At 39.5% G+C, this 26,284-nt stretch overlaps 1 protein-coding gene across 2 annotated transcripts in view; it reads right to left on the reverse strand.

The window, feature by feature from the left end:
- Positions 1-1,286: 1,286 nt before the first annotated feature.
- The window catches only part of pnpla7b (patatin-like phospholipase domain containing 7b), a 48,417-nt gene continuing 23,419 nt past the window's right edge, over positions 1,287-26,284 (reverse strand). For both annotated transcript variants that reach the window (XM_038294107.1, XM_038294108.1), the window contains exons 9-35: positions 25,372-25,452; positions 25,166-25,294; positions 24,994-25,074; positions 24,769-24,886; positions 24,591-24,668; positions 22,954-23,039; positions 22,673-22,822; positions 21,662-21,739; positions 19,382-19,587; positions 19,161-19,292; positions 17,718-17,841; positions 17,448-17,637; positions 17,182-17,331; positions 15,214-15,277; positions 14,891-15,059; positions 14,625-14,807; positions 14,421-14,539; positions 12,508-12,664; positions 12,276-12,392; positions 9,934-10,003; positions 9,396-9,512; positions 6,256-6,404; positions 6,018-6,170; positions 5,801-5,917; positions 4,851-4,935; positions 4,615-4,736; positions 1,287-2,932 (exon numbers count right to left, since the gene is read on the reverse strand). In XM_038294107.1, coding sequence (XP_038150035.1) covers positions 2,867-2,932; positions 4,615-4,736; positions 4,851-4,935; positions 5,801-5,917; positions 6,018-6,170; positions 6,256-6,404; positions 9,396-9,512; positions 9,934-10,003; positions 12,276-12,392; positions 12,508-12,664; positions 14,421-14,539; positions 14,625-14,807; positions 14,891-15,059; positions 15,214-15,277; positions 17,182-17,331; positions 17,448-17,637; positions 17,718-17,841; positions 19,161-19,292; positions 19,382-19,587; positions 21,662-21,739; positions 22,673-22,822; positions 22,954-23,039; positions 24,591-24,668; positions 24,769-24,886; positions 24,994-25,074; positions 25,166-25,294; positions 25,372-25,452 — 3,291 coding nt within the window. In that variant the 3' untranslated portion in view covers positions 1,287-2,866. The remainder of the gene's footprint in view (positions 2,933-4,614; positions 4,737-4,850; positions 4,936-5,800; positions 5,918-6,017; positions 6,171-6,255; positions 6,405-9,395; positions 9,513-9,933; positions 10,004-12,275; positions 12,393-12,507; positions 12,665-14,420; positions 14,540-14,624; positions 14,808-14,890; positions 15,060-15,213; positions 15,278-17,181; positions 17,332-17,447; positions 17,638-17,717; positions 17,842-19,160; positions 19,293-19,381; positions 19,588-21,661; positions 21,740-22,672; positions 22,823-22,953; positions 23,040-24,590; positions 24,669-24,768; positions 24,887-24,993; positions 25,075-25,165; positions 25,295-25,371; positions 25,453-26,284) is intronic.

The following is a 26,284-nucleotide window of genomic DNA, read 5'->3' on the forward strand; positions in this document are numbered from 1 at the left end:
AACTTTGGTAGGGACACTGTTGGTCTGATGTCATTGGTCCTATGCAAAAATATGCATGCTCATTTTTTTATGCTTGACGTGAAAATCAGGGTGTATTTCGTTTAAAGAGAAAAGCAGCATTTCTTGCTACATTTATACTAATTTTATAAGCACTACGCACACTAGATGCTGTTTATCAATGACTGACGCTTTACTGGCTCTGATGAATGAGGTAATAGGACTTTTTTTCCCACTTTGAAAAGGTTTGCATTTGAAATTACCTAAAACAGTAGGTAAATCTGTGCCTATTTAACAGAATATAGTCTAAATATGTCTGCTATATGTGGATTTATACTTTTTTTAAGATATAGAATTGTGCAGAGGTAAAACCCACTCATCTTTTAAATGTTCTCTTTGTAGCATTAGAACAAAGCAAAATAATAGATTCAAGGGACGCCAAATACATGTATTGTATTTACACGTGCACTAGAAATAGAAGAGGAACTGACACTGAGCATTTAATATATTAACTTCACTCTACAAGCTCTACATCTAGGCTGTAGTTACTCTGTTTAACCCATTTCATGTATTTTATTTATGGCTGAAACAATTAATTGGATTATCAATTATTGAAATAATGTAAACAAATTTAGTAATCGATTGATCATTATGGAGTATCGAGACTCTAAAACAGGCATCCCCAAACTCGGTCCTCGAGGGCCGCTGTCCTGCAGGTTTTAGAGGTTTCCCTGCTTTAGCACAGCTGATTATGATGATTGCAGTAGAACAAAAGCCTGTTAATCAACTATCAATTAAAATCAGCTGTGCTGGAGCAGAGAAACATCTAAAACCTGCAGGACAGCGGCCCTCGAGGACCGAGTTTGGGGATGCCTGCTCTAAAAGATGTCTTTAGCTCACAGAGCGACCCACTTAGAGCAAGAATTATACCAAAATTGTTAAAAAAAATTGATACATTTTCCATTTTAGATAAAACATGTTTTCGTCTGTCAATATTCCCCATTCCAGAACTCATCTACTGCTGCAACAAAGCTGTATTGTAAATTATAAACATGGTGTTCACATCTAATTGTTTGCAAGGACAGGTAGGTCCCTATGCAAGCCTACGCCCATGTTCATAATATAATGGGTTAATTGTGTAACAGATCTGATCTAAATGTAGTTTTTGTGAGAAGAAGGCACCATTTAACCTCTGAATACATCCAGGGTCCGTTTCCTTTCAGGGCCGTTGCTCCAATCAATCATGAATTTATTGGTTTTCATAGCTTGAAAATAAACGAACACTGCAGTCCAAATACAGACGAGTTTAATCTTAAAGCAACAGTTTTTACTTCAGCTGTCACGATATTCATCATCCTTCTACATCATTTAACTTAAAATTAAAATCACAACAAAGGATTTAAGTACAAGTTTTCAAGTCATTATTTTATAACCGTAAACATAGAACAGGTAACACTGTTATCAAACACTAAAGTCAGTGATCATCCACGCTGCGTCCTCGTGCTTCCGTAACCGTTTTTGTTCTCCACTCATGAACAGGAACTGCTGCACTTGACAGGACATGGACCTGAAATAAGCCGTGCAGCTTATCGCACCGTCGTGACAATCCGGCAGCATCTTACAGTAACAGCCGACCAGCACAGCTCCACGACTAACGGAAACAAACAGCTTTCAGCTACATAATCTGTTAAAGGACGGTTAAAAATCATAAAACACTACGGCTGTTATAAATGAACCCAGAATGGGTGACTAATGTTAACGATGCAATACTGAATTAGAAAAGGCTCAATTCGTTAAACTGTGACAGACAAAATGAAAACCTTGGTGAAATGGCCTGAAAGCATTCAAGCAGCAGCCCAGACACCATCGGTTAAATCTGTGAAATGAAACGCATCGCTGTGTGATTCCAGATATTCCCAGCAGAGTTTTTCCAGATCATAAACAGAAAGAAGTTCCTGCTAAAGTAGTTATGCCACAACCAAAAAATAGAGAGTCCCCTTTGGCTTCTATGAGAGAATAAAACAACATAAAGTCCAAATGGAAACGGATCAGAACCATTAACACTAATCGCTCCAGCTCTATTTGCAATGGAAAGGTGACTGCATAGATAGAACTCGGGGCTGAACATAATGTGCCCCATTTTACTGTGAAAAATCTGAAATCATAAATCCTGTTTCTCGCATCACAGTTGAAGATGTACTTTGTTTTGTTGCATCTCTTAAAGTCCACACTGCAAAAAATTGAAATCTAAATATTGCATTTTTCTTGAATTGAGGAGGTAAACGATATGCTTTACAACGGAGCAAGGCAATTTATATTTAAATAAAAAACTATTCTTATTTCAAGTGCACATGATCAAATTATCTTGTGCAATTATACTCATTCAATTTGCAAATCGTCTAATTTAGCTCCTCAAATTAAGGCTAAATACACTTCATTTAAGACATTTTTACTTATTTCTGGATCATTTTTTGCAGTGAGTCAGAATACATTCAGGTATAAATGTGAGGATAGCAGCAAACGTCTGAAGATTTCAGTTTCCCTAAAGATTAGAGAATATAAGGGAATTTATGTTATTTTGTTAAAGGGGTTGTGTTGAAAACCTCTGAATAGGTTTCAGTTTCCATAACTATGGATGATGTCATTTCAATCACCTCAAACAGGTCAAAGGTTCATTAAAAACTCATGAATGGTTGGAAAACCTTTTCTCTTTACAACCCTGATAAACGTATCGGTGTCAGTGTGAGGCTGATTCTCAGATAAAAGAGGCTGCTGATCGTCTGGCGTTTTTGTCGCGGCGTATGAAATGGGTGTCCTGCGGTTCCCGGTGAGCTCCAGTCCAGCGAGGTAGAGTCAGGAGTGGTGGAGGTCACAGATGACCGTTTTGAGGAGCATTCTTCAGCCGGTGTCTGACTTGGACGGAGATTTCTTCATCCTGTTCAAACAACATGTATGAGTGAGAGCTGACATCAGGGATGCAGGTGGACCATTCTTCCTTTGGAAGATGGAGGGTTCTACTGTCCGGATGGAAACGGCCAACCATGTGACACTAGCAGTCATCCTCAGAGGAAGATAAACTGGTTATGGTGTTTAGGAAGAAACACCATAAACAGAGGGGGTGTGGTCCAAGACACAAGAACTCCTCCTCAAATCAAAACCATCAGATTGACCATCCTTTGCAGCTTGGCACATGGTCGTGTCACATGATCGGCCATAAAAATGATCACTACTGTACTTTATGGAATGGAAATGTTCATTTACTGTCTGGAAAGCTGTACTATTTCATTTTGTACACACAAGTCTAAAAAGTTTTTTAGGTGGAGTCAAATGTATGGAGTGAAATTTGGTCCATTATTATTTGCGAGCAACGGAAAAGTCTTGTAAACAGAAATTATAAAAAAAAAATTCAATCCTAAAATGAAAATTATGAAAAACATCTAGAAAAAAAGAGTTTTGAGAAGCTTTGATGTTTCCACAGATTTTATTTCTATAAAAAAAATTCTTTTTTTTTTTCTCCAAATGTTTTTTTTTTTTTTTTTTACTCCCCAAAAAAAGTTTTAAAGATGTTTTGTTTTTAAAATCTGTATTATTTAGACCGAGTTTTAGAAGTTGCAAACTGCATTTGCCAGATCAAATTCTCTTCAAGCCCAGTTCAAACATTCGCCCTCGCCCAATAAAAATATTGTAGCTAACATCCAGGAGACCAATAAAAAGGCGGAAGGTCTGCCACCAGAAGTGAAGAGAATGTGATTTGAAAACGCAATCTAAAAAGAAAAGTAATTTGTAAAACTCAATCTGAAAAAGACACATTTAAAAATAAAAAAAAATGAAATATGAAAAAAAAGAAATAAAATATGATTTTGACTGAAAAGTTCCAAAACATGGCTTCTTTCTTTTATTCTGTTTACCAAATGTCTTTATTTACAAAGAATAATAGAGCAAAACTGACTGCACTGACTGTTCTAAATATGAAGCACGGTGCGGTGGCATCATGCTGAGGGTCACTATTACCGTATTTCACAAATCTAATGGAAAAAAACTTTAAAAGAGGTTTGAGAAAAGATAACCTCTCACCTAGCCGTGTGAGACCATCCTGATCTCGCACGATGACGCAACAAGAAGCACGACAGTTCAGTCTAAAGAACATGGCGGCTTCAGCCGATGAAACTAGCGTTAGCGTGGCTATCGAGCAAGTTTTATCGGAATTACGGAGTATTTCTTCACTGAAAGAAAAGCAAAACACTGCTCTGGAGGCTTTTCTCAGAGGAAAGATGTTTTTGCTCTTCTCCCGACTGGTTTCGGCAAGAGTAGCCTGGCTGTTAGTACGTCATATGCTTCGTTGATCTGATTGGTTTATTTGGCCCGTCTATCACCAACATAGGCCAATCAGCTAACCAGTATTTTCGCCCCTTCCCAAAATGACTTCAACGGAAGGTTAGTCAGGTTACCTCTTACCTCCTTCCTTTGGAGAATAGATTTGCTTCTCTTTACATTTCCAACGTCAAAAATCAAGACCGAAATTCTGCTGGAAGCTTGTTTATTCCATGTCTCTTATGGATATACATAATATAACATATAGACCAAGGGTGAAGGTGTGATGGAAGCACCTCTACTCACAGTTTCAGCAGTCTGCTCTCCCTCTGTGTGTTCACTGCCGGGGGCGAACGCCTCAAAGTCCGATAAAGCACTTTCTACCGCCTCCTCATCATAGTCTGTCTGGTACTCATCAGACGGCTCCTCTGGAACCAAACAGGAAGGACAGTCAGAGGATCCCCGCTTTACCAGGAGGCATATGAACGCATCACTTCCTGCCTCATTGTCTGATCATTTTTCCACACGTTCAGGCGACTGACCGTCTATCAAAGCGTTCTTCACGGGTTCAATTCTCGATACGATCTCTGCCAGGTCGGTGAAGGTAGTGTTTGGACATGTGACCACCTAGGAGGCAGTAGGAATGATAGAGTTATGTTTCTAAGTCAGCTAAAACTTCCATCAGCAGCCTCAGTGACCAGACATCATCCTAAATGGTTAATATTCAATCCTTTAAATGATTTTAATCTACATCAGGGGTCTGCAACCTGCGGCTCCAGAGCCACATGAGGCTCTTTGGACAGTGGCCCTTAATGGTGGCTAAAATGTATATAAAGAGCTAAATAATGTACTTAGTAGTTTCTATAACAGAAACGAAGAACTACTTCAAAATAACCAGAAATGTTTTTAACCCCATAATGCCAAATGTATCATATTTGATACATACGGTTTCTGCAATGTTTTGCGTCTGACACCTTTTGCATAATTTAATGGTAAAAACCTTGCGCAAAATCCTATTGTTCACAATCAGATATACCTGATAACAGAGGGCAGAAGACTACACAAAAAATTATCTTGACTTATCGCATAGTAATAAATTATTAATATCAAAAATGTATTTGTTTTTTATTTTTACATATTTTGTTAAAAGGGCAAATAAGGAATTCAAACCAAAAAAAAGTAATTGTCTGTTTTGTTTTATTCTTGGATCGGGCTTTAAAGGGTTAAAGTCATTTTTCTTTCTGGAAATGTGATTTGATATCATTTTAAACGCTAAAAATGCATAAATTGTTGGTTGTTTAAGATGGCAACAAATTTCTCATTAGAGATCATAAAAAAAAAATGATATGCTGTTTTTTTGAAAAAGTCAGGTTATATTTCACGGTTCTCAACAACTTTTACTTGTCCATACTAGGGGCCAAAAGGCTCTTTGGATATGAAAGGTTGCAGATCCCTGATCTAGGTCATTATTTAAAAAAAAAAAATCCCTCACATGTCCAGCTTTTGTTTTATGGAACTCCTCCTGATGTCTGTCCTTCAGCATGCTGTCCACCACTCCGCTGCGATGCCACACATCAAACAGCGTCTTTCCATGCTGGTATCCCACCTCCTAAAGTCAGACCAGGGAAAGCTCAGGTTGACCTCTAAACATTTCCACGTTAAAAAGAAAGAAAACTGCCTAGGAGTGCAGGAAGAAGAGGAAAGCTCACAGCGATCTCATCAAATTTGCCAAAATCGAGCGTTCCGTAACAGTCGATGGGAGGCCGGATGTACTCGCAGTAATCGCTGTCTCTGACCACCTCCAGCTGCCTCACACAGCAGACGTAAGCCAGTCGTGTCTGGATCTCTGCCATGTTTAGAACCTAGATGGAGAAGCCAGAGAGTCTCTGTAAGTGGATCGTTTCCAGTTACCGGTTTAAAACGACCACGGCGGCGAGGCTGGAGTACCTTGACCTTCTCGGCCAGCGGGTTTAACCTCTTCCACAGCAGCCACCAGCCGCTCAGACTGTCGCCGTAGTTGGTCAGACTGGTTTCATTCCGGCTTCCAACATCGATGGCGATCACAACCTTGGCCCCCATGGAGCGAGCCACGTCAGCTGGACAGGAGAAGGACAGAGACCATAGTTCCTATGTTGGACTGACTGATGATCAGAAAGCAGGATGTGTTCAAAGTGTAGCTCTGATAGTTTCAGGCCGATTCCTCAAGATGTTAGGAACTCAGGTCTGAAGCACTACATGCTTATTCTTCTGGGAAAAAAAACTGTTTAGTTTCATAAAACTTAAATTTTTTTTTTAAACAAACCTCAAATCTCTTGTGGTCTCAGACCAGGTTGTAGCTCTTGACTTCAAGGCTATAAACTCCAGAGAGCGGAGCTTTGTGAAGAGAATTTTCTTCCATTATTGTTCGAGTAACAAAGCACGTTTTGTAAATAACAAAAATGAAAAACACATTTTGAAGATAGTAAAAAAGCAATCCATAAATAAAACTTAGAAAAAAACTTGATAAAAATCAAATTTATTTTTCATATCACACATGAAGAGAAAAAATATTTTTGCCATGACGAGATTAAACTCGACATGTTGACTTTAAAGTCGACATGTCGAGAATAAAGTTGAAATGTCTTGTTGAGTTTAATCTCAAACGTGTCGACTTTAAACTCGCCCTGTCGACTTTAAACTCGCCATTTCGAGAATAAAGTTGAAATGTCATGTTGAGTTTAATCTCGACTTGTCGACTTTAAACTCGCCCTGTCGACTTTAAACTCGCCATTTCGAGAATAAAGTTGAAATGTCATGTTGAGTTTAATCTCGACGTGTCGACAATAAAGTTGAAATTAGTTCAAGAGAGCCAACCGCTGCACAGGTTACATGCACAGAATCCAGAATCAGACATGCCTTGTGTAGATGATTTGGTCAAATTGTACTTTCTGTGATGATTATACAGTTATACAGTTGCAGCACGTCAAAGACTACCTTCACTCTTAAAACGCAGACTGCAGCTGTGGAGTGCGGTTGCTCTTTTCTCCAAACTTTGGAATGTCGAGATTAAAGTCGCCACTTTATATCAACTTTATTCTCGAAATGGCGCGTTTAAAGTCGACAGGGCGAGTTTAAAGTCGACACGTCGAGATTAAACTCAACAAGACATTTCAACTTTATTCTCGAAATGGCGAGTTTAAAGTCGACAGGGCGAGTTTAAAGTCGACACGTCGAGATTAAACTCAACAAGAAATTTCAACTTTATTCTCGAAATGGCGAGTTTAAAGTCGACAGGGCGAGTTTAAAGTCGACACGTCGAGATTAAACTCAACAAGACATTTCAACTTTATTCTCGAAATGGCGAGTTTAAAGTCGACAGGGCGAGTTTAAAGTCGACACGTCGAGATTAAACTCAACAAGACATTTCAACTTTATTCTCGAAATGGCGAGTTTAAAGTCGACAGGGCGAGTTTAAAGTCGACACGTCGAGATTAAACTCAACAAGACATTTCAACTTTATTCTCGAAATGGCGAGTTTAAAGTCGACAGGGCGAGTTTAAAGTCGACACGTCGAGATTAAACTCAACAAGACATTTCAACTTTATTCTCGAAATGGCGAGTTTAAAGTCGACAGGGCGAGTTTAAAGTCGACACGTCGAGATTAAACTCAACAAGACATTTCAACTTTATTCTCGACATGGCGAGTTTAAAGTCGACAGGGCGAGTTTAAAGTCGACACGTCGAGATTAAACTCAACAAGACATTTCAACTTTATTCTCGACATGGCGAGTTTAAAGTCGACAGGGCGAGTTTAAAGTCGACACGTCGAGATTAAACTCAACATGACGTTTCAACTTTATTCTCGAAATGGCGAGTTTAAAGTCGACAGGGCGAGTTTAAAGTCGACACGTCGAGATTAAACTCAACAAGACATTTCAACTTTATTCTCGAAATGGCGAGTTTAAAGTCGACAGGGCGAGTTTAAAGTCGACACGTCGAGATTAAACTCAACATGACGTTTCAAATTTATTCTCGAAATGGCGAGTTTAAAGTCGACAGGGCGAGTTTAAAGTCGACACGTCGAGATTAAACTCAACATGACGTTTCAACTTTATTCTCGAAATGGCGAGTTTAAAGTCGACAGGGCGAGTTTAAAGTCGACACGTCGAGATTAAACTCAACAAGACATTTCAACTTTATTCTCGAAATGGCGAGTTTAAAGTCGACAGGGCGAGTTTAAAGTCGACACGTCGAGATTAAACTCAACATGACATTTCAACTTTATTCTCAAAATGTTGAGTTTAATGTCGACATGTCGACTTTAAAGTCGACATGTCGAGTTTAATCTCGTCATGGCAAAAATATTTTTTCTCTTCATGTGTGGCCCTAATACTCCGTCGTAGAAAACAGTGAAGATGTGCCAACAGCTGATGAGATTTTAATTTTCCATTTACAAAAGGTGTTCTTTGCCTACAACAATAATGGAACAAAATTCACTCCATAGAATTTAGCAATATGGCTCCCTCTTCTGATTACTTTTATTTTTTAGACTTAAGACAACATTTATTGTTGTTTCGTTTTGTATAGCTTTTATAACATTTCCATTTCATAAAGCGAGCAGTGATCAAATATAAACAGTGTCGAAAAAAAAAAAACATGGTTCAAAAACGCATTGATATGGAAGTTCAGAGCGTGAATATATGGTGCAGATATACAGGTTTGGTGTTATCAGTGTGATGCAAAGTCTGCGACAACCGTTTCCAACCGTTCAGCTGTCTGATGACGGTGGGGAAGAAGCTGTTGCAGAAACTGCTGGTTCTGCATTGGATGCTGCGAAGCCTCTTCCAAGAGGGAAGAGAAGCTGTAGCCTCTTTCGCCTCACATTTCAAATCTCAGCTGGGATTTCCTCTGACTTTTTACATAAAAACTCTGAACCAATATCAGAATTTTAATATTAAAAAAGGTTAGAAGAACACTGATCAGTTTCCCTCCCCTTTCTATTCACCCAGTATTGAGCACTGGTCTCATATCCATATTTGTTTTTCTTTGTTGTCCTGCTGAAACACAGTGAAAGCTGTAAAGCACACCAGCCGCTGAGCGGTTCTCACCAGGGAGGTTGTTTATGTACCCCCCATCCATGAGCAGGTGTCCATCTTTGGGATCGCAGAGAGGCGGCAGGTAACCAGACAGTGACATACTGGCACGGACGTAACGCCACAGAGAACCTAAGCAGAAGGAGAGTCCAGGGATTTTCTTCAGTCAACAAAGTAAAAAAAATCTAATCTAAACCAAAACAAACAAAATGACTCATTAAATAATGAAATAATCTGTCATTGATAATTTTTTTTTTATGTGTATTTTCTTATATTCTGTTATTCTTGCATTTTTACAATCTTTCAATTTATTTTTTAATTGGCTTCACATTTCAGAAAGACCAAGAGAAACAAAAAGGCTTCACCTCATAAAATGTTCGACCCTAAAAAAGTGACCAAAAACATAAAAGTATGGCTCCTCCTGGGCTTTTATTTATTCATCAATCAGCTGCTCTTTAATTGCTGCACTTTTCTGAAGGTTTTAATCCTAAAGGAAAAAGAGTTTATTGCTATGAATCAATTGTTGGACGATTGATTTGAGGATTTCACTCACCGTCAGTGTGAACTCTCATGGAGGAAGCGGTGATATCTGTTGTTATGGTGAAGTATGGAAGCCACAGGTCCTTGCAGTGCAGAGCAGAAGCAGCAGAAAAATAAAAATAAAAATCTAATCAAGACGAAGGTTTAAAAATAACTCCTGATCTGTAATTATGATAAAAAATCTTACAAAACGCCATCAAGCATCAACTGACATTTCATTAAGATCAAAAGTCAGATAGTCTGTTAGCCCTGAAGTTTTGAACATTTGATCCCTGAACAACTAAACCATTTGTTATATTATATAATCCAATGTCTCTGTTTAGATTTATATTGTATTAGATTTAATCCCCACACTGCAGAGATATTGGAATCTGAGCTTAAATGTCAGCTAAACTCATTTGCATAAAGACAGATAAAACCTTTTAATAAACCACACATTATCCGCCACATATCCGACTAAATAAACATTTAGTCGTAGGGAAGCGGCTGTTCCAACCGTTGCATTTCCGAATTCTCCCGGACTTTACACGAGTGAATAAAGTGAATGTGATTGGTCGATTATCAAGGGGGGTGGGATTGTTGAGGCGGAAGGTTCGTTTGGTTGTGGCCGGTTTGTTGGAAGCATCTTGCTAACCAGTTAGCAACTTAGTGCTAGTAGGTTCCCAATGGGAAATTCCATTGGGACCAAGTAGCACTAAATTGGTGACTTAGAAACGACACTGTCAAGGAACGCTATGGACAGAGGAAATATGCAAGAGGAGGAGAGTTTAGTGTCAGAGGTCGTGGATGAGTCTCCTCCGTCATCCATTTTTTATTTAGAGGAGGAAAGCGGGGACGAAGATGTGTAAGAGGACACCAGGGCGGCAGAAGCTTGGTTTGGTGTAGAAGGCTTCCAGCCGTACATGTTTGAGCCCTTGCCTCGCAACGCTGCCAGTTCTGTTAGCTCTACGCCTGACGAAGACACAGATGTCCATCCCCGTGAACACTGGGACGGAACTCTATGGGAAAGGAAATTATTCTGATTTGTTATTTCAACCGTTGCGTATATTAGCTGCGACATATGAATCAAGATGCTGTGACCGAAAAAAATTGATTGACAGATGACTGTTGATATATTATTGGCCGAATTTAGGTGTTCAGGCTGACGTAACAAACTGGCCTGCAGAAGATAACGAGAAACAAAAAAAAAAATATTTTAAGACAGGATCTTTCTTAAAATAAAACTTTTCTAAATTTTGGGACAATGTGTTCTGATAAAGAGTACATTTATATACATGTTTAAGCCAGAATGATTTGACATTTAAATATGATTTCCCTACAACTTTAAAGCATCTATTTTAATCATTTCAGACGTAACTATTCACCTACTTGTATTCTATTAACTGCACTTCCAATATTTACCACTGTATGGCACCATTTCTCTTTTTCCTCTGAGCACAGAGCAGTCCTTCTTGCCACTTGTCTAAAGTTTCAAATGTTGTTGACCTCATTTCCTGTCAAGGTCTCGCTGCCGGCATTTCAAATTAAACGCATAGGTGAAACCTTATATCACACGCTGTTGCTAGATCCTTCTCTAAAAACAACGTTTGAATCGCCTCTGGGAGACCATCATTGTTTGGAAAAGCCCCAAAAGCACAGAATTTTTTTCTACTTTGGTTCATCCAGACGCAGCACTGATCCGGCGGTACTTCCTAAATCCACCCCCACAGACCGGGGTCTGTGCTGGAGGTGAGGGAGGACGATTAATAGTCCTTCTAGGACTAAATTAAACTGCTTTTTAAAGCCACCTCTTTAGAGCTTTCCTTATTTCTACCTGTGTTAGCATTATTTATCTCTGTATTCCATTCTAAGTCAAAAAAGTTTCTCCTACAACCAGTCTCTGAATGGCTGCCGTGTCGTGATTTCAATGAAATGTTCAGCTTGTTTCAACTTCAGCAATTACCACTCCGCTCTCTCCATGCCAGAATTAAAGCAATGAATAAGAAGGAGTTAAAACCTGATTAGAAAACCTCTCTATCAATCTGCCTGAACTGGAGATATTTTGCAGAGAACAGCTGTCAGCATCTCTAACTGTGAGCAGCTCTTAGAATCACACACCAAGAGAACCATAGTTTTAATTCAGGTTGGATGAAAACAAAGACACACCACACTTTTCAGATTTCTATTAACAAAAATAATGCACTAGCTATTGCTTGTCCAATAAAATCCCTGAAAAAAATAAAAATCACACAGCAGTTTGTGATGGAAACCTAGCAAAATATGAAAGATCCTGAGTGATTTTGGGGAACTGATGTTCTAGAGGTTTCCTAACACTCCTGTCTCCATCTGTGCTGGGGAAGGTGTAAAGAAACATACCTCAATCTGTTTGTCTTTGAAAACAGAGCTGATGCTGTAGTTAAAGGAGGCCCCAGAAAACATGGAGGTAACGGGGTAGGTCAGATCCAGGATCTTCTTAAAGTACGACGTCATACCCTGAACAAAGCCAGAGGAGGAAAGAGAAGAGTGAAACAAGAACTTCTGTAAAACAATCAGGAACTCGCTTTGTTTTAATTAACACGAGAAGGCGTCAGTAATGAGGTGAACGTACCATAGCCCACTCCCGAGCCCGGACCCTCATCCGACTGCTGCTCTTCTCCTCTGCATACAGAGCTCCCATGAAAGAGCCGATAGAGGTGCCGCCCACCATGTCCACAGGGATCCCCGCTTCGTTCAGCGCCCGCAAAATGCCGGTCTGAGAGCAGCCTCTGAAAACAGGTTCACAGGGTTTAACCAGGCATCCTCTGGCATATCAGTAACACTAAAACACTTCGGAATAAATAACTCACTTCCTGTACAGCAACTAGAAACGACCGATCAAACAATAAAAGGATTATCGTCGTATAGGAAGTTACAGCAAAGTTTCTCACATCAGGGTATCAGAAAAACTTCTGCAAATAAGTTCCTCTATGAGCCAAATGCAGCGGTTCCACTAAATCAAACCAGACCTAAATGCAGGAGCAGACGGGGGAAAAGCAGAGGCTCCACTTCAGCTAAATGATGATCGCACTGCAAAACTGATCTAGAAATAAGTAACAAATGTCTTATTGTCTATTTACACTTAATTTGAGTACACAAGTAAGATGATTTGCCAATTGAAATAAGATAATTAGTTAATATGTGTTTAAAATAAGACAATTGTGCAATTTTTTTTTATTATTTGAAATGTAAATAGTTTAGTTCCATTGGCAAAGTGTCCCACTTATCTCCTCAATTCAAGAAAATGCACTTGTTTTAAGAAAAAAATGGCTTCTTTAGATTTTATTTTTTTTGCAGTGCGGCTATTTCTGTTTACCAGAAGTCGCCTTTTAGCGCCACATTCAATCCAACTCCTTGAATCTTTTCTTTGATTGACAAACGTTAGTTAAAAAGAACTGCAGCAAAAGTAGAAGGTCTGGATAGATTTGTTTCTCTTTAATTAATGAAACCTTTATCTAAGAAATCTGCTCACTTACTCAGTTTTTGCCTGAAATAGAAAGTTGATTTATGATCTCAAATTAAAGGAATATGAAAATGCTTTTCACTGCACTGTAAATATTCAATAGCGTTATAATTAGCGTGCACATTTGTGAAACCTTTTGTGGTTTTGTCTTCATAACCATGACGGTCATCAACCTCCAGCAAACTACGTGTCAATTTATTTCCTACAACTAACAAACCAAGAGCTCTGCTGCTTTCTCAGGTTGTCGCTAAATAGAATATAAACCGTACCTTGTCAGAGCTGCAGGACAAGCCAGAGCAGTGAGGGAAAAATAAAACAGATTAAACACAAAACAAAGACATTATTATGTGATTCATACAAACACAAGCAAACAACAGAATCCCTGATGTGGTAAAATAAGAAAAACTTCCTCTATAATCCAGAGAGTTTCATTCAAAATGAAATAAATACTTTTATCATTAGGTAGTTAATAAATATTCCATCAAATAAATAAATGTCCCCATTAAAAAGTATATATTTAGAGATCTAATTTTATTCATTTACTTAGCATTTATTCACTTATTGAATACATTTATTTCATTATTTATTCATGTATTAAATGTATTCATTTCAATGTTTTTCAAAATAAAAATTTGTGTTAATTTGATTTGCTAAAGCTACTTTAAGTATTTCTGGGAATTTACTTTCAACTTAGTTTTTATTTGATAAATGATTAAATAAAGAAATGAAACATTCAAATAAAACTTTAATAAATCTTAATTTACATATATTATACATGTTAAGGTTGATAAATTAATGATTAAATTAGCTGAAAGTTTGTATTCTAACAATTTATTTACTCTTATTTTGTAGGGACATTCAGTTAGTTATTTGAGTGAATATTTATTCATATTTCTCATTTTGAATGAGACGTCTCTCGATAAATTAAAGCTTCTATCTGAGGTTCAGGGTAAAACCCGAGGCGTTAATCAGAGCGGTGTGCAAAGGTTCCTGAGAGGAAAGCGTGTTTAACCGATCCGTACCTGGCGCCGCCTCCACCCAGAACCAAGGCGATGGAGTTTCCCGTCAGGATCCTGGCCAGGCGAGAGAAGTCAGAGTGACGATCTGGATGCTTTTCAAAGACCCGCTGGTACAGCTCTCTCTGCAAAACACGACGAACATCCTTTAATGTAGAAAAACAGGCCAACTGGGTCGGCACGGGCTCGAACCCAGAGAGTGGTAGGCACCAGCTTCGGTAGACTCCTTTTGGAGAACACTCTGCGGGGGCAGGACAGGTGATGGTGTCTGGAGATCCAGCTCCGCATGTTGAGCCACTCGGCGGTGCCGCTGGGCGGCGGGCCGTCCTCCCTGTGCAGCAGCACCAGCTGCTTCTGAGCTCGGACCGAGCTGCTCTCCAGCATCCGCTCCAACTGCAGGAGGGGAGAGTCTTCGTGACTTTAATAAAGAGACGATTGATCTCAAATAAAGTCGATGAGGGAGAATCCACACTGACCTCCCCCACAGTGGGCTCCTGTTCACCCAGTCCCACAATGATGATGCAGTCGGCCTGGCGGATGCAGCGCTGGGTCCAGGGCGTGAGGCTGGGGTCGGACTGGTAGAGGACGATCCGGTGGATGTCTTCCTGCTGGCCCAGCCAGCTGGACAGACGGTACTCATGGACGCTTTAACATGCGACATGTAGATACAGATGGATGAAATCAAGCTCTCTGACAAATTTTCTGTGAACTAATGCAAGAGAACAAGGCCTGCTCCCTTATGAAGCAACCAGTGGCTTCTACTTCCTATTTTTAAATCTTTCACCAGTCCCTGACCCACCTGTCCAGGGCAGCAGAGCCCAGTCTCTGTTTGATGATGTCGCTGGTCAGCAGTAAGGCAGGGCCTGAAAAACAAAACAAAAAAAGAAACTAAACGTTTTTTTATGTAGAAACAACCTTTACAGAATATCTTGGAGCAAATTTAATCGGAACTGAATCACTTTCTGACAGATTTTAACTTCTGTTCAGTCTTGCTGCTGTTGATTTCTTATGAATCAGGAGAACCACTGTAACAAGAGACAGGCGGCTGTTTTTCACCTCATAAAAGCTATTTAACGTCATGTCACACAAGGATCAAACACGTCTTGGTAACACCAGATCAGGTTTATTCTTCCTATCATGGCACCAGGTAATATTTCAGCTCAATGCTGGTGAAGATTCTCAATCATCCAGGTCATAGTCATTCCAAAAATGTAAAAAACAACAACAATCCACTGGACTTTGTTTCCATGTTTGAAGACGTTTCGCTTCCCATCCAGGAAGCTTTTTCAATTCAAAATGTCAGAATTAGAGTTCAAAGCTTTATATAGTAGCCCAAAAACTTGTTTTGGCTTAGAAAACATGCAAATTGAACCAGAAGAATGGGTCCACCCCTTAGGAACGGGGAGTCATTTTAGGTTCTTTGTTAGCCTGCAGTGGAAAAACGATCTAGAAATAAATCAAAATTTCTCAAATTAAGTGTATTTACCATTAATTTGAGTAGGTAAAATGAGATAGTTTGCCAATGGAATAAGTATTTTTGCTTTTAAAATAAGATATTTAGATAATATGCACTTGAAACAAGACAATGTAATTGAGTAAATTGTCTTGTTCCATTGGCAAAATGTCTCTTTTACCTCCTCAATCGGTTTCTTATTCTAAGAAAAAATGACTTATCTAGATTTTGATTTTTTTCCAGTATGTAATACCAGATACTGGGCTATGCCTCTGAAAGGGGGTCGTTAGGGGCAATTGTTGCTTGGCTGCCCATAGGATGTTTTGTCCCCTGTAAGGTGGTTGGGGGTTGAAATGATAGCAATTGTATTTGATACATACGGTTTCTGATGATTTGATTCATACAGTATGTTTTGCATCTGACACCTTTTGCAAAATTTTATGGTAAAAACTTTGCTCAAAATCCTATTGTACACAATCAGATATACCTGATAACAGCCAGTAGAAGACTACACAAAAAATTATCTTGACTTATCGCATAGTAATAAATTATTAATATCAAAAATGTATTTCTGTTTTTTCTTTTTACATATTTTGTTAAAAGGCCAAATAAGGACTTCAAACCAAAAAAAAGTAAATTTCTGTTTTGTTTTATTCTTGGATCGGGCTTTAAAGGGTTAAGCAAGCTTGGTAAAAAACGTACAAAATTAAAATTTAGTGTTCTTTCCTTGGCTATGCTTTGCACAAATAACAATGACGTTAGCCAAACCGGTTAAGAAACAAAAATAATTCTCAGTAGAAGCACCTCTTACAAAAAAAAAGTCTGAAACTGAAAAGTGCACAAAATTATTCAATCACACAGTGTTCAGAAAGTGCATTTTCCTCTATTCTGCACTTTAGATGAATGACTGTTTAGGTGCCACTGGTGGTGACACTGTATCGATACTTTTGAAAATGAGTATTGTATCCGGATACAACTTTTCAGTATCAATACTTTTTTGAGTATCAATACTTTTGACAACCCTACTCAGAACTGATGATGTCTGTGTGTTACAGACCCTGGTTGCGTGTATATGACAACAAAGCAGTGAATCTCAATCTATTTTATTTCTTTTAATTTTATTTTCAATAAGCGTATAGACTCATAGGTCATTTGTAAAAAAAAAAAAAAAAACTAAAATTTTCACAGCCCCCCTGATCAAAATTACTTCCAGCGGCCATGTAAACAGGACTTCCTGAAATTCCATATATTAATGTTTGTCCTGAGACTAGTAGCATCTAAAGCCATCTGTTTAAAGGGGGCATGCAGACGTACCGATGCCACTAAGAGCGTGCTGCAGCTCCAGAGTAAAGGTGGTGAGGGGAACCTCCTCAGACACGGGCAGGATGGCCACAGTAGACAGATTAGAGGCTGGATTCCCAGCATCCCACTTACTGGTGGGTGTGTGGAGGGCCAGACCGCGACCTACAGGGAAGAGAAGATGATTCCTTTTCCTGGATATTTTAGCCTGAAGGGAAAATATTTCAGCGCCAGGGTCCAGATTTGAAAACAGCGTGCAGCTCTAGAGGTTGAGAGATTACCGCTCAGAGGCCCGTTGACCTGCTGCATGTTGCCCAGGATCTTCTGTCCCAGCACATGGATCAGTCTGGTGACCACCTGAGGATACCTCCTCTTGATGGAGTTCAGAGCTCCCTCAGGCAGCTTGGCCAGCTCAGAGTCCCTGACGGCGTGGACCGTTGTGGCTCGGTTCATGTGCGTCAGGGCCTCCACCTGGTCAGACACCCACAAATCTCAGGTCTTCTTTTCAATATTTCAGCAGTGCTGTGGACACCAAATCTGTCACCACTCACCTCCCCGATCAGGTCCCCGCGGCCGTACTCTCCAGCCAACTCCTTCTTGCCATTTTCCTTTGCAATGACAGAGCGCAATCGACCACTGAGGACGATGAAGGTGCTGTCCGACTTGTCTCCTTGTCTAAAACCCGACAGATTCAAGAAAAGGAACCCCGCCATTAAACAGAGTGATAGAGCAGATTCCAAAAATTAGAAACATCCTGTAGAGGTGTGATGCTGAGAAACTAGTCCATGCATTTGTTACTTCAAGGCTGGACTATTGTAATTCTTTACTATCAGGAAGTCCACAAACTGTAGTTAAAAGCCTTCAGCTGATCCAAAATGCTGCAGCCAGAGTTCTGATGAAAATGAAAAAGAGAGATCATATCTCTCCTATCCTGGCTTCTCTTCATTGGCTTCCTGTTAAATCCAGAATAGAATTTAAAATCCTCCTTCTCACATATAAAGCCTTAAATGGCCAAGCTCCATCTGATATCAGAGATCTGATTGTTCCTTATGTTCCTAACAGAGCACTTCGCTCTCAATCTGCAGGTTTACTAGTGGTTCCTAGAATTTCTAAAAGTAGAATGGGAGGCAGATCTTTTAGTTATCAGGCTCCTCTCCTGTGGAACCAACTACCAGTTTTAGTCCGTGAGGCAGACACCCTGTCTACTTTTAAGGCTAGGCTTAAAACTTTCCTTTTTGATAAAGCTTATAGTTAGAGTGGCTCAGGTTATCCTGAGCTATCTCTATAGTTATGCTGCTATAGGCTTAGACTGCTGGAGGACATAGGACCACTTTTCTACTTTCTGCTTCATTCTATCTCTATTCTCCCACTCTGCAGAATCTGTTAGTTCAATCTCTAACATTCTGCTCTCTCTGCTGTTTCTCTTAGTAGCTTCATCTGGTCTGTTCATGTTTGGCTGTGACTCCATCCTGGAGAGAAATATCAGCTGTGCTGCTGCCATCAAAACATTTGTTTATAGATGTTGGAGCTTGGCCCCATTTTCAGTGTAGTCCTGTTTCTCTGATTGTGACTAACTGGATGTGCTCGATCATCCTCTGACATGGATGGGGGCGCCTGTGGAGCTGGTTGACAGCTGCCTTTTGTATCTCTGCTTCTGTCTCCTTGAACCCCAGTCGGCCTCAGCAGATGGCCGCTCACACTGAGCCTGGTTCTCCTGGAGCTTTCTTCCCGTTCAAAGGGAGTTTTTTCCTCTCTACTGTCGCTACAAGCACGCTTAGTGTGTTAGTGTTTTAGGGATTGCTTTCGAGTCAATGAGTCGATGCAATCAGCAGGTTTTCCTTATATAATACATTTTGAACCATCTGACTGGATGATCTGGTTGAACTGTCTCTGTAAAGAACTCTCTGCAATTCCAAAACTGAATTGCATCAGTTTTGGAAATGTGTTGTTCTAAGGCGAAGCGTTGCCTGGTTCAGGTAGTAAAACTGTGGCACCTGTAGACGGCTCTGCCGGCCTCCACAGCCACCCAGTCCAGGGCAAAGTCGATCTGCCTGACAAACGACGACATCCTCTTTACCACGGTGTGAGCGACGTGCAGCACCACCCTGGGATCCTCTCGCATTATCCTGGAGTCGTTCAAACAAATGTTTACAGACATTACGCGTGACAGATAGACGTGAACAACAGATAGCTAATGAGCTGATGTCCATCCTACTCGTAGAAGTGGGCCTTGGATACGGAGAGGAAGGTGCAGTCTCTGTGGGCTCGCACGGTGAAGATGAGGGGTTCCCCTGTGAGGACAGCCAGGTGGCCCACCATCTCTCCAGGGTGGGTAACAAACAGCAGGCTCTCTTCCTCCCGGTCTATCATGCGCTGGTAGACATGGAGCAGCCCTGAGATGACGAACGCTACGCTCACATCCTGAAAGGGCCAGAAAAAATAGGCTGTTTTATTTCCTTGTTTTACTCAAAACTGGACCACAGTTATGTGGGGGAAAAAACTTTTAGACAACCTTGCAGAAGTATTTACGACCTTTAAGCTTTTTACCATTTTGTAAACTGCACTCAAAAACGTTTCATCTTTAAGCTATGTGATTAAGCAACACAAAGCAGCACATAATTCTGATTCACACTGCATTCTTTAATGCTCAATTCCGATTTTTTTGTGAAATCTGATTCTTTTGCGTGTTCATTCACATATTCAAATATATACAACCCGTATGTGATCTCCTGTGTGAACTGCATTCATACAACTTCCCATCAACATCTTTGTTGATAGATGTTTGAGCTTGGCCTATTTTTTAGTGTAGTCCTGTTTCTCTGACTGTGACTGGCTGGATGCTCTCTTCATCCTGGACCTGCTGGAGGTTTCTTCCTGTTGGAAGGGAGTTTTCCTCTCCACTGTCGCTACAAGCATGCTTGGTGTGAGGGATTGCCCTTGAGCCAATGCAATCAACTGGTTTTCCTTAGATAGAAAACTTTGAATCAATTTGACTGTATGATCTGGTTGAACTGTCTCTGTAAAGTGTATATATATATATATATATATATATATATATATATATATATATATATATATATATATATATATATATATATATATATATATATATATATATATATATATATATATATATATATATATATATATATATGGCAAGTACAGCAGTATACCTGCCATCGGCCAATAGCCTGTTTTTTTATTCCATTGGTTCTATTTGTTGGCAGAGAAAAAGCGTCACACAGGTGCTACAATTCAAAACAGGTTGTAACGTTATTCATCCGTCTGGATCAGATAGAGACGCTGATAGCAGGTAAAGTGGTAGCTTCTTTTTAAACTAAATTAACTGTTAAAAGACAAAAGGCAAATAAAACAAATAAATGCAAAACATTTGTTTTTCTGGGATCTGATCACTCTACCAAGAAGACGCCCCACCCCCAGTGAAACAAGAGCCCCTTTTATAACAAAACTCCTCAATAAACCAACAGAACCCCCTTTATAGATCCGATCAAGTTTCTGTGCTTTCAGATCGTGATGCTGGGATTACAGAATTATCTGAAGTTACAAATAAAAGCATAAGGAGTGTTAGATCGGTGTGAGGGGGGCATACTGAGGAAGCTGGCAGAATAAAATCAGTTCTTTAAATGCTGTTAGACTCATTTTGTTTACATTGTGCTAATTCACAACAAATGTCTTCATTTTACACAGAACAAAATCCAATTACTGTTGAGATGTTGAAAAATAGTCTGTCTAATCATAACTCAAAATATTATAATAAGAACATAAGATTTCTGTGAAAGAAGATTTTTTTTTTACTGAACTCAACCTGCTTCCATTTGGAATCAATTTAAATCAATTTCAAAATAAAGGTTTTGGCTGCAAATTAAAAATGACATATAGAAGGTATAATGCTCTAACCTGACAACAGCCAGATGCATGTCTCGCTCCGCCCAGAGTGGAGCTGGGCGGAGCGAGACATGCATCTGGCTGTTGTCAGGTTAATAATGCTCTGGGTTATTTAGAAAGGCAGAGTGGGAAACAGTTTAACTTTAATAAACATGAATGCTTAGATTTTTATCAGATCATATCTATAGATACAGATCATGTGATGTCCCCTTCCAAGGTAAAGATACCAGCTCTACTTGAGACACATAAAAAGCTTTGGCACTAACATTTTAGATAGAATAGAGTATGATAGAATAGAATACAATAGAATAGAAATCCACTTTATTTTTCCACAGACACTGAGTGAAATCAGGAGTGTCATTAGTAAAGCAGAAAGGCATATTGCAGCCCATAAATATTTTTTTCTCTTATAAGTTTTCTGGATCTTCATGCTAAATATATTTTTTGACAATCAACACATCCCGAATTCATCAGATATCTGTTATCTGAAGGATTTCTTGCTCCAGAATCCCTACAGGGTTAAGATAGATTCCTCTCTATTGGTTCGAGACAGCTTTAACGACTTTAGAGCGTGAAAAGCTTCATTCACCTGATCTCCTTGGTGGGCTACAATAGATCCAGCTTTGACCTGACGAAGCGTCACCCTTCCTTCCAACAGACTGGGGTCCTGTTCAACAACACCAGCAGATAACATGTTTCTGTTAAGCCCATGTTAGCAAACCACAACTGCAAAATCATTTGCATTTCTACTTTATTCTAAATTATGAAATACTTCAAATGCATATCCAGTGTGAGTTATAAAGCATATTTTTCCTCTAGATGGCAAAAGTGAAAAACATGTAATATTCAAACTGAATTCAATGATTTGTCATTGGCCAACATCAGTCCCTTTTCTGTAACCGTCATGTGAAGCAGGATCCTGGAAGGAGGATCTGAAATTCTCCTTCTGTGATGTGACATTGAAAACCTGCACACCACTGTGACGCTGACATGATCTCCAATATCTATCTTCCTTCCAGGTCACTGAGGTTTAAAAGTAATCGTTAGCTTTAGTAAAAGATTCCAGCTAGAATCTTGAATCTATCTTCAATTATATTGATGCTGATTACATTTTAATAGAAAATCTATACATCTAAGATGTGTTCTGAACAATTTTTCAAACAAAACACAAAAAAATAACATCCAAAATGATAAAAATGTGCTTTTAGGTGAAGGGTTATTGCAGGAGTCTGATCCAGGAACCAAAGATTGATGAAGCAAGAGCCCTAATTCCTCAGGCCCACTCTAGAGATGGAGCTTTATCAGAGGGTTTAACAGCTGGTTGAGGCTGTTTAAATATGCTAAAGATAAATAAATACAAAACGAATACACAGAAAGAAAGAAAGAAAGAAAGAAAGAAAGAAAGAAAGAAAGAAAGAAAGAAAGAAAGAAAGAAAGAAAGAAAGAAAGAAAGAAAGAAAGAATGAACCTAGAAAACCTAAGATGCTGAACTAAAGTCAGAGGCAGAGGGTAAAAGTAGACATGAATACAGATGTTTCAAAACATGTTGGCAGTGCACTGTTCTCAGCAGGGCCATTAAAACATTTCCTCTGAAAGCTACCTGTAGCTGGATGACCTGCAGCAGGTCCTTTTTAGCAGCCTGGAAGATGGTGTTGACTTTGTTATGATGGCCGCTTCCTGCTCCAGGCTCGCAGTAATGATAAACAGCAGACGGAGCGGGCAGCATAGTCACGCTCTTCTTCAGAATAGACTGAGGACACAAAGATTGACCAAAAACAATCAGAAGAAGATTGTGTGTCCTTACAGGGAGATTATGCAGCTTTAAAGGGTCTAAGCCAACTCAGTTTAAAACTGGAATAAAATTCATTCTTCTACAGAAACCTTAACAGAGCCTTGGGTTCCCGCCTCTTCTTTGGAGGACTGAGGCTGGTCGAACCATCTGCTGCCCTCTGCAGGTCCTTCACCTCCTAAAAAGAACCCAACACACGTCATTAAAGTAAAGGGGCAGCTTCTTCCTGTCCTGATACCTGTTACCCCAAAATCCTACATCCTCAGCTGCTCTCCAGACGGCCTGTGCAAAGCCAAGCCTACAGCCTCCGCTGTTCCTCCCATCTTGCTGCACTCCGACTTCCTCGGAGCTTGAGGAGAGCATGCGCCATATTATCATTAAATTCATAGGAGCAAAACATGCATAAATTAACGCTTAATTTATTATATATTTAAAAAATCCCAATTAGCATCCAGTATATGTTCAGTTTCTGCACAAATATTTTCTTTTTGTTGTGGATTTTTCTAACAGGGATAACTAGGATCATACAAAACTGCTTTTTTATATGAACTATGTTTGTTCTCTACTTCCACACTCAGCATCTCTTCATCCATTCCTGCAATAAGAAGTTTATTTGACCTTTTTTGATTTGATAAAACTTTTAAGCCACTTGGTATAAAATAAATATTTTTGATGTAGATGACATTTCTGCTTCCTGGTCTGTTGAAGAACCAAAACTTTGCATCCAATCTTTTAAATCAACGGTTTTCGTTTTTTTTGGAATATATAAGAATTATGCTCTAATTTTTAGTTAACGATCTGTCGTTACTATATTTTAATTTGACAAACCGGATCTTCTCGATGTTCTTTTTCCTGTTTGGTGCGATTGCAATTGCGGATCTTGACCTGGCCGGAGTGGATTAAAAAGTGCTTGGCTCCGTGTTTTGACGATGACGGACGGAAAAGACGTACATGGACGGTGGCATGCGGAGGAGTAGCGGTGGATGTGGAGCAGCTCTCATTAATTAACATGACACAAGTACTCCGTACAACGCATGTGAGCGGGGAGGAGCGCTGACGGACTATATGGAATCTGGGGGTTAGAGGAATTACTGAAGCCTTTCCACATCCAGACAGAGTGACGGAAGTACAACTGGACTGAAGCTTTTTAAGGAGTTAAAATGGCCTAGTCAAAGTCCCAAGTAAATATCCCTGGCATTTGGTTAATTTTGGTCTTTCCAGACACTTTATCAGCCAATCAGGCTTGTGAAAAGACAAAAAAAAAAACTACATATATGTATATATAAAGAGAGACTGATAAATTGGGCGGCTGATATTTTTGGCTGATATTAGCATTTTTTCTAATATCAGTTTTAACCAACATTTGCCTGCATTTGCCAATTAATTAGCTCATTCAAGCAGCACTGGGTTGAGATCAGCATTCATTGCTGCATACTCCATTGCTGATGTTTTCATTGATTTGTAAATAAATGTTTTCTTTTTTTTAATTAAGACGTGTAAAAAATGTTATTATTATCAAATAAACAGAGGAAGAAAAATCTAGATTGGCTTCAATAGCCACCCGAAAAGAATCAGTAGCCCAAATCTGGGATCGGTTAGACTGATGTCCAAATAATCATAGCCTTAAAAACCCTCTATTTGTCAATCTCTATAAAGATATACATCAGATATACATTATATGCCTATTTATGTTATTCATTCAAATGAACAGACCATTTTATGCGTGTACCTGAGCTAGAACAGGAGCCTGGCATGGAGAGAGATTTCCTGTATTTAGCTGGAGACGCGTCCGAGGAGCTGGTCTTTTCTGTTATAAAAATAAGACATAAATGACTTCAGAAAAAAAAAGCCTTTGGTAAAAAAACAAAAACAAGAAAAAACTAGTAAACAAGGCCATCTTTTCTGACCTGCGTCAGCTTTCTCCGACCCCGTATCTTCGGAGTGTGACGGCTGTCTGCGGAAGCCTTTAAGCTGACTATCGCCCAGAACGTTCGCCATGGAGACCAGAGATATAGCCTGACTTTCCTGTTACACAAATAAAAGACAAACATATCTTCAAAAGTGTTTCTACTCACTTTCTGACATTTGTGCAGCCTCCATGAGAGGTAGTTTTCTTTTGTGAATCAGAGTACCGGGTTGAAAAGCTCAGTGGTGAGGCCAAGGTAGTTGTGTAAAGCAAGGAATGTCACTCTCTGCAGACGCACCATAATAATCTATAGAGGGGGAGGAATGGTGACAACATGCATTATGTTAATGTTGAACAGCATTAGTACAGGAATTGGCTTTTGATTGGCTTAGATGTACCTGAATGACCCGGACCAAAGTCTCTGGATACTTTTCAAAGACGGCCTGGAAAGCCACAGCTGGAAGACGCAGGACGGTGGAAGGGACTGCAGCCCTTGCAGACACTGTTTTATAAGGAGCTGGGTAGCCCTGCAATTTACAGGATGCCTTGTTTTGAGAGGAAGGAAAATCAATAAAGGAGACAGAGGAGGAGGCTGTAGACGTACGGTGATAATGTCCAGGATACTGAGCAGACTGTGCACGCTGTCTCCAGGTAGGACATCCTTCACCACTGCATCCGTACCATCCTACAGCGACAGAGAGCCAGCACGATTAAACTCCCACACATCACTGAGAAAAGGGTCGTGTGCAGACGTGCACACTGTGTGGTGCTAGAACACCTGGCCTTTTCACAGTGTCCTAATGACAAAATCCCCCTCTCGCCTCACCCCCACCAAAACGTTGAATGGTTTGAAATGGTTAATAATTTTTAAAAATTATTTTATAGACACTATGTTTCATTATACGGTGTTTTGTTGCTACCAATCTTATCGTCAAACCAACCTATGGTTTTTAACCAATTAAAAATCATCTGGGTCTGAATAAAGAAAATCATCAACCAGTAAAGGTCCGGAGACATTTTAAATTAATATCAGTTACTTTAAACAGAATTCAACACTGAAATAAATACAGGTGTTTGTGCAGCCATGTTATACATTGAATTTTTAAATAAAAAATAGAACATTTTTCCATTTTAAAATCGAAATTGTTTTTGAAGTAGAGAACAATAATCTTTCAGTTTGGTGTATAGATAATATCCTGATTCACATGTTTTTTTTCTTTCTTTTTTTATTGCTTACTGAGAGCAGTGGGCTTTAGGCTGCCCTGCAAGGCTTTAAACCTGGGTTTGAATGGAGACTAAGCCATTCTCAAGCACATATCAAGGTGCTCATTTTGAGCCTGGATCCAGATTTATTTTTGATTCTGTTCATGGTGGAGAATCCTGCTTCACAGCAGCAGGTTGAGCCAAACATCCTCTAAATGGGCAGGGTCATCTTTGAGCACGCCATTTCACTTTTCTTTCACCAGTTCACCGCAGTTCTTCCAGCAGTCCACACTTTCTCTGCTCTCTTTTTCTCA

The sequence above is a fragment of the Cyprinodon tularosa genome, unplaced genomic scaffold, assembly GCF_016077235.1.
Source record: "Cyprinodon tularosa strain WSP-4 unplaced genomic scaffold, ASM1607723v1 ctg334, whole genome shotgun sequence".
NCBI lineage: Eukaryota > Metazoa > Chordata > Actinopteri > Cyprinodontiformes > Cyprinodontidae > Cyprinodon > Cyprinodon tularosa.